The sequence below is a fragment of the Lytechinus variegatus genome, chromosome 14, assembly GCF_018143015.1.
Source record: "Lytechinus variegatus isolate NC3 chromosome 14, Lvar_3.0, whole genome shotgun sequence".
In the NCBI taxonomy this organism is placed as follows: domain Eukaryota; kingdom Metazoa; phylum Echinodermata; class Echinoidea; order Temnopleuroida; family Toxopneustidae; genus Lytechinus; species Lytechinus variegatus.
Window position 1 is genome coordinate 15,229,973 of NC_054753.1, and position 16,806 is coordinate 15,246,778.

At 33.1% G+C, this 16,806-nt stretch overlaps 1 protein-coding gene across 1 annotated transcript in view; it reads right to left on the reverse strand.

Moving 5' to 3' along the window:
• Nucleotides 1-7,331: 7,331 nt before the first annotated feature.
• LOC121427222 (solute carrier family 2, facilitated glucose transporter member 1-like) overlaps nt 7,332-16,806 on the reverse strand; it is a 56,658-nt gene continuing 47,183 nt past the window's right edge. Inside the window, exons 11-12 of the mRNA XM_041623519.1 lie at nt 16,210-16,389; nt 7,332-10,611 (exon numbers count right to left, since the gene is read on the reverse strand). Coding sequence (XP_041479453.1) covers nt 10,585-10,611; nt 16,210-16,389 — 207 coding nt within the window. The 3' untranslated portion in view covers nt 7,332-10,584. The remainder of the gene's footprint in view (nt 10,612-16,209; nt 16,390-16,806) is intronic.

Genomic DNA, 16,806 nt, shown 5'->3' on the forward strand with positions numbered 1-16,806 from the left:
ACAGTGCGCCATTGAAAAGGCAACTAGACAATTGGCGCCTCATGAATGCTATACATTACCTGTAAATATGTACAGATTTCTCATGAAAAATAGGGGAACAGTGATCGACGAGGTGCTCTCTTCCTCCAAGCAAGTGGAGTGCCTGTGGCAGTCTCACTTGCATTACGCGATTTAATATACCTGCAGTGCTGACTTTCAAAAAATCTATCAAATTATTCACAAAAAAACACTACGTTCATTGACTTCATTGACCATAGGCATAGATGACATTTTACCTTTATTATGTGATCTCAGACATGTTTAAGATGATCAGTGATATTTGATTACCCCTATGTCCACACTTCATGAACTATATAAACTTTCAAAGTTACCATGGCAATTCAACGATCACACACATAATGGCAAAAGTTCATTGACCTTAAATGACCTCTGACCTTGGTCATGTGTTCTGAAACTTGCATGGGATGTTCAGTGATAGTTGCTAACTTTTATGTCCAAGTTTTATGTGCTAGATCCGTAAACTTTTAAGGTTACAATGGTAATTCGACCAATACCCCCCACATGGCCAAAGTTCATTGACCCTAAACGACCTCTGACTTTGGTCAAACTCAGGCAGGATGTTCAGTAATACTTGATAATATCTAAGTTTCATGAACTAGATCCATATACTTTCTAAGTTAAGATGACATTTCAAAAACTTAACCTTAGGTTAAGATTTGATGTTGACGCTGTCGGAAAAGTGGCGCCTATACCCTCACTCTGCTATGCATGCAAGACTTGGGGCTGGACTGTCCCTATTTGATAGGGTTAGTTTCAAGGTAGGAATCATCCCTAATGAAATAAAAAGGGGTTTTTTTAAGTTAACAAAGGATATTCCATGTCCTTTTCACACTTGCATACCAGCAATGCTTTGTCTCACTGTCTCTGAAATCAATAACAAATTCTCAAAGAATATATGTACTGGGGCCTGTTGCAGAAAGAGTTGCAATCAAACGTCTTCTAATGATGAGAACAATGCTGTAGAGAACGGGCTTAATAAAACAATTCCATGGCAATTGCTGCGCTATCAAATTCTACACACTAATGGAATGACCAACTTCAACGCTGGCTATATACCCCACTCTTAACTAACATAACACCCTGGCTATTGCAACCCTAACCTAACCCTACATCCCAAATGAAATAATGCCTTGACAAAATGCTGTGTCACCCCTGAAAAACTCTTTGGTCAACAAAAAAAATGATGAATAAATTTAGTGATACAGTATAAAATCATTAATTGGTGAAGATTTCTACAACTAAAAAAAAAAAACCTTCATCTACCCCATGGATGTATATAACATAACATAATTTTTGCCATTTTCTATCACAAGCTTTCCTAAAAGAAAACTGCTATCATAAATTTCGAGGTTTAAGAATCTTCTAAAATTCAAAATAAAGGAATACTATAATATTACCAATTATTAATACTGCTCCGTTCTTCAATTCAAATACAATTTTGAATTTCCAATGAACATTATACATCCAATTGAATTTGATGTTAATGTACATAAATGTATATAAATACAGCAAATTTGTTATTCAGCTCTTGATTAAAAATTACATATTGACAGAGGCTGTTTTAACAAACTCTTCCTTCTTTTTCAAACTTTTCATTTTTTCATTTCATTCGTTTATTTCCATTTTCAACAATTACAGTTTCTTCTGTACATGCTGACATATATAAATAACAAAACATATTTCAAATATTCCTGTACAGAAAATTATATTCAAGATTATTACAAATCAGGTTGGAAATGGAGGAGGCTGCTAAAAAGCGGAGCTTGTAGAGTGCAGCCTCCTAATAAATATTCTTGCAGTTGTTTAGCATATAAAAAATAAAATAACAACTTGAGCATAACCAGTTGAATTAAAAGGAAAAATGGGAAATAAAAATAGAAAAGGAAATAAGAAAAAGAGAGATTAAAGGTTTCCAGAATTTCAAGATTCAAGAAGATTCAAGAAATTTATTTCATTTCCAAAACAAATATAAATCGAATGCAAATACAAATCAAAGTACGAATACAAAATAATTTTTAACTTAGCATAATTATATAACAAACGCTTGTATGAGCGTATATGGAAATGAGGGGATCCACTAAAAAAGCATTGCTTGTAGAGCGTGGATCCCCTATAGCTAGTTGAATAAATAATTTATATAAAGCAATTAAGACAAGACAAAGCAATAAAAATTAAGTAAATATGGAAATTCATTCGGCTGAACGAATATACAATATCATAAAAATGGGAAAGTAAAATGTGATAAATATAATAGGAAAAACTATTTTAGAGTAAGAAAGGAAATGATAGCAAAAATGGAAATAAGGTGACAAAAATATGGGACATGTATTATCAAAGACACAGACACGCGAACAAAGAAAACAATATAGTGACATATTAGAGGATGGAGGAGAGAGAGAGAGAAAAAAGAATTAGGCTGACCGATAGAGGGAGAGGGAGAGAGAGGGGGGGGGGGAGAACAAAATTTGAACATGGATCAACGAGAGCGCTAGCATGAAAACACAGATTTGGGATTGATACCCGGGTGATAAAGGAAAATTTAGTGTTAAATACAAGATGGATACAAGACAATCAGGACCTACAAACAAATCAACTTCGTTTGTAGGATACTAACAAAAATACTTTTAATTTTCTCTTAAAGGAGTTAATGGAGGGGGCCTGTTGAATATCATTGTGGAGAGAGTTCCAAAATTTTGGGGCTGTAAAAATGAAAGTACTTTGAGCAAAAATAGTTCTTAGCATTGGTAGATGAAAGTGATCGCCATGTCTGGTAGGATATGTATGATAACTGTTATTTTGAAGAAACATATCGTGGAATACGGAGGGAATCATGTCGTTTTTATAGTTGTACATAAACTGTCCTAGTTGAAATAAATACAAGTCTTGGATTTTAAACAAATTATATTCGAGGAATAGCGGGTCAGTGTGAGAACGGGGATGTGAAAATGAAATGATACGAAGAGCTTTTTTTTGTAGTAGTAATATTCTGTTTAGTAAATTTTTGTGTGTATTGCCCCAAACCAGGATTCCGTAGTTGAGAATCCAGCCCCAGCACTCACAGACGGACCTCGCCGATCAACAGGGAAACGAAAGAGATGTAAAAGTGTACGTGACATGATAAACATGTTTGATTAAAAAATACAAAAGTTTGAGTGATGAAGACTTAAATTCAATGGTTATCTTGAAGAAATTTTTTGAACTTATATTTGAAAGAATTAAGGCTTGGAGATTCTTTGATGTTACTATTAATAGTTCCCAAGAGTCTAGGGCCTTCAAAAGTAAAAATTGATTTTGCAACTTCCTTTACTTTCCATTGATTTTTTTTTCCTTTTATTTTTTCGAGACAACACATCACAAACACCGAAACACATATCACAAATAAAATTTGGAAAAATTCCTCCCTCTGGTCTTTATAATGTAATATACGGAATGTGTCGGGTTTATTTCAAAATTCATACCCCGTACATACATTGCACTAGTATGTGAATATATCAAATTCTATCTTCTCTTACCATGTCCATGCTATATTACCAAAAAGATCAACGGAAAGTACAAAATATTGATTTAAAGATAAATTCCAGTTCTGATAACGATCTCAAAATGACTTTTTACAGAATCTAATATAACCACCCAAGTGTCTGTCTGTATGAATAAAAAATATGTGCAAAAAGATTCTGGAAGAAATTGTGTAATTGCTGAGAAATAAGCAAAATAAGCGCAGATTCGGTCACTTCCGTCGGGTCTTTATTCCAGCAATAATAATACACTGTCCCACATTTGCCTATCTGTGTTGGTGATCTTCAGTGTGAATATTTTTCAGCGTAGATTTCAAGATTTCACAAAGTTCAGTTTATGTAACTGTACCAGATCTAGATCCTCGATGATATACTGACAATTAAGCCTGGTTTTACAGACTTTCACATGAAATCATTGTTTACTGCAACTACTGGAATTTCTCTTTAATAACAAAACCATATTTTCCAGGTTACAGTATAAAAAAACGATGTTATCTTGTACTAGGATTTCTCCCACAAAACTTTTTTGAAGAAACATCCTCAAAAAATTGATATATTCTTTTTTATTCATATTTGCATTCTACAAATTCAAATGCTGTCATTCTCAATAAAAACAATGACACAACCTAACCGGTTAAATAAGCAGTTTTATGTTTCAACCAATTAAGTAGAATTAGTATTGAATTTGTTGTACAATATTGAGATTTAGATAAATTTATTGTTTAAACTATGATAATGACATTATTTGGGGCTAACCTCGATTAGCATCTTGCTATTATGTTAGCTCCAATTACCAAATGTTTTGTTTATATGTGATGTACTATTCCTTGTAATTGTACCTGACAGTAATATTTGGTAATAAATTCAATTCAATTCAATTATGCATTTAAATCCCTATTACATGAAATTTCTCTTTACTGGTTCACCAATTTCTTTTTGGTTTTTAATGACAAACAGTTTATCTGTTTTCCTTTTTGTTCAAACACAGGTTTAAACATTTGACTGATGTCAATAAAAGAAAAATAAATCCATCAAAAGTCAATGAGAACAACCTTATGAAACCGACCCTTCATCAACTGATACTGTAACAAACATCCGGTTCATAGAGAACTAACAAAAAATAATACTTGAATACATTGCTTTAATATACATCAGGCTCTTAAAATAAATAAATTGTGACTACCAAGAAGTGCACGACTGTTCATTGAAAACAAAGTACCCTGATCCACATGAACAAGGTAATTAGTGAGGGTGTGTGTGTGTGACGACCTGCTTCTGGGGACATATTCTTACATCTTACAAATCATGCCAATTGATCCCTTTTCATGCTTTTTTGGTTAACATTGGTTTGACTTGTAAAAAATCTGAGCTAGGTCACACTTGTCACCTGTGTCTGTGATATGTTCCAAAAATGAAGCCCAGAAAAAATTGCGTTCGAAAATGATTATTTAGTGCTTCAAAAATTGAAATATAAAGTGACCAGAAACACCATCTTAATTTCATCCCATACACTTATGTGTACTATTTAGGTGTCTATAAGACGCCTATTTACAAAATCTGGGTTTGCCTTGTAGTTTTAGCTTTTCATTCTCAATAATGGTTGTTTTCAGGGTTTATTAGTTCTAATACATGCACTTGTACACATGTTTCATCTTGGTTTGAGAATTTTTTAAATCGGCTGCTCACAAAGTTAAACAATACCTTTAATAGTAAACTTGTGACTTGTGAATAGATCATGTTTGGAAATTAAACTAAAGCTGTGTGTGTAAGAGGTTGGAAGATTCTCCAGAGGCAGAATATGCTCACGTCCTGTGTGGAACTGGAAGTCCTTTTTTATATTGAGCCCAGTTAGTGAAATAAATTCATATATATTTGGAGTGTGTGAGACAACTAACATGTCCACACTTTTGGGATTAATGCTAAATGAGTCCCCGCTTGTCAAGTTACAAGACTTTGAGATTACGTCATGGTGGGTCAGAAGCTTGCAAATTATCATCGCTATCATGGGATCAACATTGGAAATCTGAGAAATTAGTCCCGGCTATGTAAGTTAAACAATGGTCCAAACCAGTGGGCTAACTTAAATGGATTAAAAAACCAAGAGTGACGCAAATCTCTTGTAGTATTGATTATAACATTACTTTTGATACTTGGAACCATTTAAAAGAGAAAGAAAATGTGCATAAAAAAGGAATGCAGTAAAGATAAAATTTACTGTGTAAACAAAATGTTTGTTACCTTCCAACCATGACTTCAGTTATTAGGTGCACGTACATGGGCTTTCTGGTGCCCGTCTAACAAAGACTTGTGATTGATCGGTTCTACCACAACTATGGAAGGCCAGCTACGTCAACATATCAAATGCCTGCTTGTTCAAAATTTATTTTTCATTAGATATGCTGTACAGGTATATTCATACATTCAATGTTCTCTTGAAGATTCACCGTGCTTCTCTATTTACAAAGGACATTGTGCAAATATCCGGTAGAAAAAAATTATGACACTGATGGATTTCCATAGTTACGATTGTTCGAATCTATCGCAACTCTTTTTAATACGGGACCCTGTTTACAACTGGCATGGGCAGACAAGCCATTTTTGAAGTAATTTCAATAGGATGTGATTAGTCATGGTATCATAATTTTTGAACCCCAGCCTGTTGCCAATCTGGTTTTAATTGCAGGTTTTTGTTACTTCACTTCCTCAGAAGTATTCATTATCTTCAACACATAATAAACAAAACTGGATTGAATTTTCTATTACAATTGAAGTACGGAGACATATACTGCATGTGCAATAAAAAACACAAAAAGAGTTAAAAGTCATTTGAAGTTTTACTTCATACACCTTCATTACAGACTTTCATTAAACATGAAACGTTTATAGCTTTTTATTCTGCTTTTAAAAATATATCAGTGCAGAGTTAATGCACAGTTTTCTGGTAGAGTTGTTCACATCGATCTGCCAAATTTGCAAAACATTGTATTTAAATAAAGAAAATAAAGATTGTTCATGTATATTGAATCATAGCCTTACAGGCTATAAATCTTGTTCATTCTAGCTAAAACGTGGTCCTGTGGATCTTTAAAACATGAAATTTTTGTTATTCAATGTCGATTAAAACATCTAAAACCAAAGACCAATAAAAGAAAATAAAGATTGTTCATGTATATTGAATCATAGCCTTACAGGCTGTAAATCTTGTTCATTCTAGCTAAAACATAATCCTGTGAATCTTTAAAACATGAAACTTTTGTTATTCAATGCCGATTAAAACATCTAAAACCAAAGACCAATAAAAGAAAATAAAGATTGTTCATGTATATTGAATTATAGCCTTACAGGCTATAAATCTTGTTCATTCTCGCTATTAAGATGAATGGTCCTGTTAATCTTTAAAACATGAAACTTTTGTTATTCAATGCCGATTAAAACATCTAAAACCAAAGACCGATATTAATAACTGAGAATGAGGTCTTAGAAAATTATGAAAAGTGTGGTAATAAGCAGACTGAAAGATCCATTGAATATTTGTAAACTTGGTTCAATGATTTTGACATTTTTAAAGATATGTGGGTCGAAATTGCTTCAAAATGTCAATGGATGTTTAATTTATGGGATCTAGATTTGGTAATATACACAAATACATATCACTTGTTACCAAAAGTACTAACTTGCAATTAACACTCACAATGTGTGTCGGTGTGTGATTGAGTTATTAAAGACGTACCAATCAAATATGATTATTTATGTCTTAATAGTACCATCCAATAGACGTGACTAGGGCCCGAGCCTCAAACCTCTGCATCAGTTCATAGCAATCCCATGTAGCTTAGATTACACTACAGGTCCATACTGCACTGCTCAGTACTTAACATGCAAACTACATGATCAATTAAACAAAATAGAATACTAGTAGCTGAAATGGTTGCTAAATCCAACTACACTATCAAAAACATAAAAACGCAAGTTTATCAGTATACCTTTACCTCTTGCATACAAAAATTAGTTCAACTATATGTGATACCCACATTTTGCAATTATGGACTTTCATCCAGAAACCAGTATCAACTTTTACTGATCCCGCAGAAAAATAATTGCACAAGTTCAGGTTTCAAGCATTTAAAATGATAAATAATAATATACAGGGTTTGATTTAACAATACAAACTATCTAAAATTAGTTTTAGGATAACTATAGATCAGAGGAGAATTTCATGTAAATAACCATTACAAGAATTAATGTAGTGTTGTATGTGTGTTGCATTCATCATCAAGGCAACATAGGCGTATCCTCCATGTAATTCATAGATGTAGATGCCTGTGGAATATATGTAAAGAATACACTCCAAGTATGTAAAAAGATAATTAAATCAATCTTAATACATCCAGCAAATGAGAAATCACAGGGGAAAGAAAGGATTACATTATTGATAATAAAAATAACATTTTAAATTTTTAATGTATAACTTGGGGTGAACCATCATTAGATACATTGGGGAGGGACGTTCCACAAATTTGTTCAGGTTGTCCAGAAAAGAGGGAGGGGTGTTTAACAAATATTATTTCAGACTGTCCATATACCAAGGGTGTTTCACAAAGATTTTTTTCTGATATACTGCAATAGAGCTCAGCATTATTCAGATTTGATGGAGTAGCTATTAAAAAAAATCCACACACACACATTACAGGCTTCAAGTGAAAAAAAAATGAGGGTCAAAAATTTGGAGAACAAACTTGTGACATAATAATCATTCTGTTGTGATGTCATGACTCATATCATGTGACTTCATTTTTCATATTTAATGATGTCAAGAATTTTCAAAAGAACTCTGGATTATTTCGCACAAGCTTGTTTTTACTTTGTACTATTTCTTTTAGGGAATGTAAACAATTTTTCAAAGAGTAAAACAAAGTAATGTCAACTTTAAAGGAAGAATATTCACCAATTTCAGCAAATTTAATATCTAAAAATGCTCTTAAAATCAATTTCAAAATCTAATTCATTGGGCTAATTCCAGTGATTTGTTACGAAACGTGTCACTTGAAAAAAACATTTATATGAAACATCGCCCATGTGTAATACTACACAAAAGTACACAGAGCAAGTACACAAGAAAATAAAAAAATACATAGACAAATCTATATCCATATACACACGGCCACATACACAGTGCGCTAGTGATTTTCATTCAAACTTAAGACCTTGACCAAATTACATGAAACTTTTTAAAGTTATGCTTACTTTACCATGTATGGCAACCTTTATTGTGATTGATTGTAATGCATTCTTATCTATCGATGTGAAAGTACTATCAATAGTAGCTTTTGTGCAACAGGTCCCAAAAGATGTTTCCTTTCCCATGCTCTAAGCGTGGAAAGCAACAACCTGAACATTTTGAATTATAAATACATGTACATCCATATTTGCATTGAAAACATGCAAACATTGCATGCAATAATTCATTACATTCCTTCCTCAACATATTTCTGAAGTAAAGAACCTCAATTCATGTGATCGGTGTATAAAACCCAAATCAAATTGGCTTGTACACTCCATCCATAATCAAATGGATATGTTTCATCAGCAGTTTGTGTATTGTTTAATGTGATTTATGTTGTAAATTTTTAACTTTTTAAATCATCCCCCACATTTACATAATACTCTTTCTCTTGTCTGTTTGTGAATAAGTATTGTATAGATGTTGGTTTATTGTTTTATGTATTTTTTTTTTTTTTGGGGGGGGGCATTGCAATATCATGTATTGTACATTATGCAATACCATCTGTATTAATGATTAATTGTAAAAATAGAGTGAATTCTATCATCATTCAGTAGTAAAATGATGAACTATTCCAGTGCACTTATTCAGTACAATTATTTTAATAATGAAATGAAACATGAGTGGATAGGCCAACAACATTGACAAGATGGCAGTGTACTCGATACGCAATACAAAAATTGAGTTGTTAGACATAGGGCTAGTATTAAAATTAATTATCTTACATCTCATGAGAATATTCCAGCTTATCATTTCTGGTAAATCACTTCAAAAAAAAATTCTCAAAATTACCATTCTACATCACACAAATCTAGTTTCATGAAAATGGTGTATTATTTCGCCTCTCTTCATATACCTTATGCAAATGACGTCACATCTCATAGCACCCTCCCAGAAAGGATAAAGGAATACGCGTAAACAGAGTTGACAGAGATGCACCCGCTGTAGATCACCAATGTATGCAAGGCAATGGCTTTTGCCTTTAAGATGGCGGAGCAATGACGTCAATCCATAAGATCTGGTGAAACACTTGCATGGTCAAAACAAATTCTATAACTTTCTGTCTGCATCACTTCAGTTTCAGTATATTATAAAGCACAGTTTTGCAGTTCATCTATTGCAAGACTCATTTTAATATGTGTACATGTACCCATTCTGGCAAATGAGGACACACATCCAAACTGTCACATTTGAACCGAGGACATCCAAGTACAATAAACTAAGGATGTCCCTGGCACGCCGACCCATTGCATATGGACCCAAATTAGATTCTCTTGCATATACAGGTACATTTTCATCTTTTTCATTGATTTTCATTTTCCTTTATAAAATCCTTAATTCTTAAAGATACATGTACATGTATGTCCATGGTTGTGTTGTAAAATATTATAATGATCCTCGGACAAGACTCCTAATGCCACAAAAGTCTTTGGTTATTTTGGAAAATAGTTTTCTGAAAACCGTGTCCTCAATTTTCATCATGAACGTGTATGTTTCTCTGTTCCTCTGCATGTTCGGGAATAAAAGGTGAATGTATGTATATACATGACAAACCAACATTAAAGGGGAGAAAATTTGTTTGACCATCCACGGAGATGGTCACATAAAAATGACAAGGAATAGAGGTACATCTGCGGCTGGATGGATTGATTGATAATGGTCAAAGATATACACCATGATGAGCAAACATGCGGGTATATAATACTGTAGATGAAAAGTTGGCAGATGTCAGAGTTTGTTCTGTGCAAGGAGATCCTGAAAAAAAAGATGGCAAACAGAGAAAGAAATGGAACACGATAAATACAATGAAAGGCATCCACAAACACAGAGATATGCTTTAAAGATAGCTTTGCAAGGCAGTAATATTTATAAACATCGAAGTGGCAAAGGAGACCAGTCCACTAGCCCTTGATCCTCCAATACTGACGCCTGACTTCAATATCCCTGCACGACCTTAGCACGTGAAAAATACACCACCAAGGGTGTTTTTTTCTTTTAAACAGTATGCCATATAAGGCAAAGGGCATAAAAGGACACAGTGGACATAGCATCACCAATGAAGGGCAAATTGGCAAACAGACTGGCCTACGAAAATGGGAACAAATATTTTACAAACACAAATTAAAAGATTGTCTATCTTTGACAGGCCTCAGATTGTCAATTCTTTGATAATCTTATAACCTAGGCCTTAACACCAAAAGTAAAGGACAGGAAAAAGAATAGTTTGTTTTACTTGTTTTAAAAGTAAATATCATTGGGTGGTGATTTTTTTTTCCTTCCACTGTCAACCTCTTTTTTTAAAAGGTGCTCCCTCCCCTCACTTTGATAAATCCTGGATTCGCCCCTGGCAACAATGACATTCATGATTACAAACTGGTTAGGTTAGGGCACAGATAAATGATAGGTGTCAAGCAGTTAGAAATTAAATACTAAATAAGCAGGGTTTACATCCACAAAATTGTTACACACAAACAAACGTGCTAACGAGACAAGTTAAACGGATAAAAGCAACAGCACAAGATTGGACAAGTGAGGAAATAAGAATACTAATGAATAAGAAAACAAAGAAAACAAAACAATGAAAGAAAGTGTTAACTCGCAAGGAGAAATTAAATCATAGGAAATGATTATGGTCCACATCAACAAGCAATGCTAAACATAAAAGCAGGTGTTAGCAAGAAAGAATATTTAGATTGATTGAACAAAAAGCAATGTAATTAACTCATGCTTAATAAAAGTCACATGAACACATGCTTCATCTAAATTTATCTGCAGTTGCAATAAAAGCAGTGGATTCTAAACATTCCATGACAAAGCTGCCAATGAACTGCACTAGAATATATCTATCAAGAATGAATTTTAACAAGAAGGGGGAAATTTTAAAGTTTGGTGTTGGTCATTTTCCATCTTTCTTAATGAAAATTTACTTCATTCAACAATCTACATTTTGAACAAAAGCAAGGGCTTCTTAAACGCCAAGGCCCGTGTTCTGAAGTCGGGTTTAACTTAGACCATGGTCTGACTCTGTGCAAAAATTATGGGAAGCCAAATGTTTCCAAATTTTGTTAACAGTGAATGCTTATCATGTGTACTGTGCTATTTACTAATTATTTAATGGTGAAGACAACTGTCATACTTGCATGTATCCTTCCTACATGTAGGCAGTTAATAATATTTTGGGAGTCAAATGAGCCGATACATTAAACCTCTACTGTCATAGAGTTATGTAACAACTGGCTTTCTATAGTTAAACCACAACTTAAAACCAGAGTTTAAATTAAACCAGACTTCAGAATACAGGCCCAAATATTTTATTCCATCATATAATAGCAAATAAATTGCATTGGGTATTTTACCATGAATCAACAAATGCCAAAATCAATGTAGAGGGACAATTTTATATGTTGATGTAATTTTTTTTTTCAATCTATGAGGATATAAAGGAAATATGACGGTCAGTTATATTGGTACATAAATCATTGATTAAATGTCAGTTTTTTGCATGAATATCTCACCATTTTCTTTTTACCATTCTTAGATATTTTACCTAGATCACACAAATATTTTATGAACCAGAATAAAAATGTTTATTCTAGAAGAAGTGTTGATACACCCTAATATTTCAAATGGTTTTAAATCCAAGGCCAGAGGAACACTGTGACCAAAATGAAAAAAAAAATTGAATCCATGGACTAAGTCTCAACCAAAGTTAATTCATGAAGATATCATCTAAAAATCCATGCTCAATTCAGCACAGAAATAGAATCCAACAATGACCTTACACCCTTGTCAAAATATTCTTTAAAAAAAAGGTAACTAAGGATCTTACAACTTCACTTTTTTAACGATGTCCCCACTTTTTAAGTAGATTAATGATAAACAAGCAGCTCATTAATGCTGCACCTTGTGACAAAAGAACGCATTCATTTTTGGACATACCAGTATTCTTATTATATTATAGTGGAAGAGCCGTGGTGTAGTGGTTCTGACTCTCGCCTTGTAAACAGAGGGTCGTGTGTTCGAATCCCACCGCGGTCTAGCGTCCTTTAGCAAGGCGTTAATCCACACTTTGCCACTCTCGACCCAGGTGCTAAATGGGTACGCGGTAGGATGCGAAAGATATTGTATGTTTGATTTTGCCAGCGCCATAATGTGGCTGCGATGAATGCAAGGAATGCTCCCCAGGGAGTGGAAATTGTGCACTTTTCGTGCTTGATTGAAATGAATCCAATGACCGGGGTAATAATATGCTGTAATGTGCTTTGGGCCATTCTGGGAAAAGCGCTTTATAAAAATTGGCTATTATTATTATTATTCTTTTTTAACGATGTCCCCACTTTTTAAGTAGATTAATGATAAGCAAGCAGCTCATTAATGTACCTTGTGACGAAAGCATGCATTCATTATTGGACATACTCTTATCATATATCATAATCATAATCAATGGATACAATCTGCATTCACAATGGTACCAGCTTACATACTTAATACCACCCAATATATAGACAATTAGCATTATATAAACATAATTCATTTTGTGAAAGAACAGGTTTTTAATCATACAGTGTTTTCTAATGATGAAAATGGTTAAAAAATTATTGCACAAATTACATGTAATTTAAACAGAAATTAAGATTCAAGAGGGGGTAGATTGACACCAAGTCTATTGAGATATACAATACTACAAGATAAAGAATTATGGAGAAAGTCTAGGAACTACATATATTTGTCTGTAAAAATTGCATAATATGGAAGACCTTATCATCTTTGATAATTGCACATTATTTTGTCATACATGTACATAAAATTCTTCATATAGTGAAAATTTTGTACTTTTCATGCTATACAGTAAATAAGATACAGATAAAAGTATAATACTGACTTTAAGAGAAATCTAAATTTGAAAATATTATACCAATTAAAATAGGGTTCAAAGCATACTTTAACAAAATATTATCTAAATACTGACTTTAAGAGAAATCTCAATTTGAAAAAATATAACAATTAAAATAGGGCTCAAATCATAATAACAAAACATTATCTCAACCCTTCCAGTTGTTCTGTTTTTTAAATGAAGAAGAATGAAAACAAGAGTTGAAAACAAGAGATTTAACAGAGGAAATGAGTGATCTTCCATTTGTTCTAATTAATTCAATGAAGGAATATCACCCTGACCAATCAAAGGTGAATGAAACTCCATTCACATGTCCTAATCCAGCTGTATATTTTCTTCTTTATTTAAGGAATATCCCTAACCATAAAGTTAGCCTTAGCCCTTTCTAATAAAAGATTGTATTTAAAATAGAAGACTATCTGTACACCTATTTATAACCCCTACACTTGCTTAGAACTCCTAAAATCAGAGATTTTACAATAAAAGCTCAAGATTAACCTTTTAGTTAATAAAGCTCAGAATACTATGTACATTAAGTCTTAACTACCTATAATTATAAGATTATCTCCTTAAAGATATGCATATCATGTATCAGAAATGTTTAGTATTGATTAATATCAGAAACATTATTAGTAAAATTTTTACAGAAATTGTATAAAATATAAAATGCAACTCAATGTTTATATCAGAAACATTATTAGTAAAATTTTTACAGATATTGTATAAAAATATAAAATGCAACTCAATACTAAATGAATTAGTTTAATATTGATTAATATCAGAAAATTTATTAGTAAGATTTTTACAGAAATTGTATAAAAATATAAAATGCAACTCAATACTGAATGAATTAGTAAGTACTGAAAAAGATTAGATGCATATTTCTTGAAGGACACATGTACATGAGAATAAAGAACTATACACAAAATAATACTTTTCATCAAATACTATCTACTACCCATTTAATTTTTAATGAAAGGAATAGATTGAATAGTATATGCACTGTTCCTAAATCAATTCAATAATCTGTACTATGATTGTTTTTTGCTAAAGACATTGGAGACTGAATGATTTGCTATAACACGTTTTCAATTGATTCCAGCCAGCATATACCCGTATGCGAGCTGGGTTTCCAATTGGATTAAAAAGTAAAATAAAAAGATATCCTCTTATATACTACTAACTACTATACTCTCCCCAACTAATCCATTTGCAGTGGGGAATTTAGGATTATATTTTTGAGGGGGGTGGGATTTTTATATTAAAAAAAATAAGATCAATGTTATATAGAGGTAATACCAAGTGGAGTATACACTTAAAACCCCCATCACACTTATTCAGAATCAGAAGGAATGAAGCAGAAGCTGGAACAATAAAATATTCAAAAAATCTAGTAATTTGGGGGAGGAACTTATGAATTCACCAAACTGGAGTTGAAAACTGACCAGATGAATCATCATACACCAGTCAAAATAAACCGCAATGGAGTCAGATTGATAATTCGTGCTATATTCTTAGACATTCTAGGTGCATTCTAACTATTCTGACTGCATTCTGAGTGCATTCGAAATAGTTTTGTCATTTCTTTTGGCCATCCCGAGGGTTTTGGTCATGTTCAAAACATTTGAGGGGCATGTTCGAACGGTGTTCGAAGTTGATTTAAATGACCAACTGGTGGTCGAACAAAAGTTCTTTCGATCCGGCCAATTCCTGCTTGATTCAGAATAAGTGCGATGGGGGCTTGATGGGGGCAGTGTTCCTGAAGGCAGAGGGTGAGACAGTCACTGCCATCAGCCATCATAAGGTGGATCAAGGTGGACACTATGCTCATACACAACAACATTTTAAAGACTCTTGTTTTCCAAAATGATACAGATGATGTAGGCAGGAACAATACAAAATACAAAGCATATCAAAATTGCAAAAAAACAGGAAAAAAGGGATATTTCTCCACAGTCTTGAATAATTTTGCTCTAATATATCAAAGAAGGTTGGAAGTGATTTGTCTGGAGGAATATCAAAGAAACATATCAAGCGCATTTTGATCCCAATGATAATCAATAATCAACAATTTCAATACAGACATATTCTATAGAATGTGCAATCGATGTCATAAAAATAAAGTACGAGTCATTTTTCACGGTGGGGAAACATGACAATATACGCATTAAGAGGATTCTAAGAACAAAGGATGATAACTCCTTTAGGGTCTATGTATGAGCGTAATGTCCACTTTGTATTCACAGTGCAGGTTTAATCAAGCTTCATTTAATTCATGCAAGTGCAATCCATACCAAACCAAATGAATTAGTTCATGCAATACCCCCAAAGCCATGCAGTGCTAGTTCAAACCGGTTAGTCCATAAAAAAAAAAGTCAAACAGAGCTCCTTCAAATCATCAAACATATTAGTTTATGCAAAACTGTACATGCCATGCAATGCTAGATCTGATCACTTACGTCCTGTTCATAAACAGTCTTCGTGCCGTTCGACTCATAGTCTCGCTTGCTTGACTTGAAGAGCGCGCTGATTTCCTCAAAACTCTTATTTTTTGTCTCAGGGACAAACTTCCAGGTGAAGAAGAAGAAGACTGCCAGCAAGCCAGCAAAGATTAGAAAGACGTAATAACCAAGGCCATCCTGAGGGGGAAAACAGAGTAAGAAATTGCTTTAAGATTACAGATTAAAGACAAGTTCTGGGGATGTTTCATAAAAGCTGTTCCTATTAAAGTTAAAAGTGACTTTATGAACCTTCCTTTCAAGGACAAGTCCACCCCAACAAAAACTTAATTTGAATAAAAAGAGAAAAATTCAACAAGCATAATACTGAAAATTTCATCAAAATTGGATGTAAAATAAGAAAGTTATGACATTTCAAAGTTTCGCTGATTTTTAACAAAATAGTTTAATGAACGAGCCAGTTACATCCAAATGAGAGAGTGGATGGTGTCACTCACTCAATATTTCTTTTGTTTTTTATTGTTTAGATTATGAAATATTTTGATTTTCTCGTCATTGTCATGTGAAATGAAGTTTCATTCCTCCCTGAACATGTGG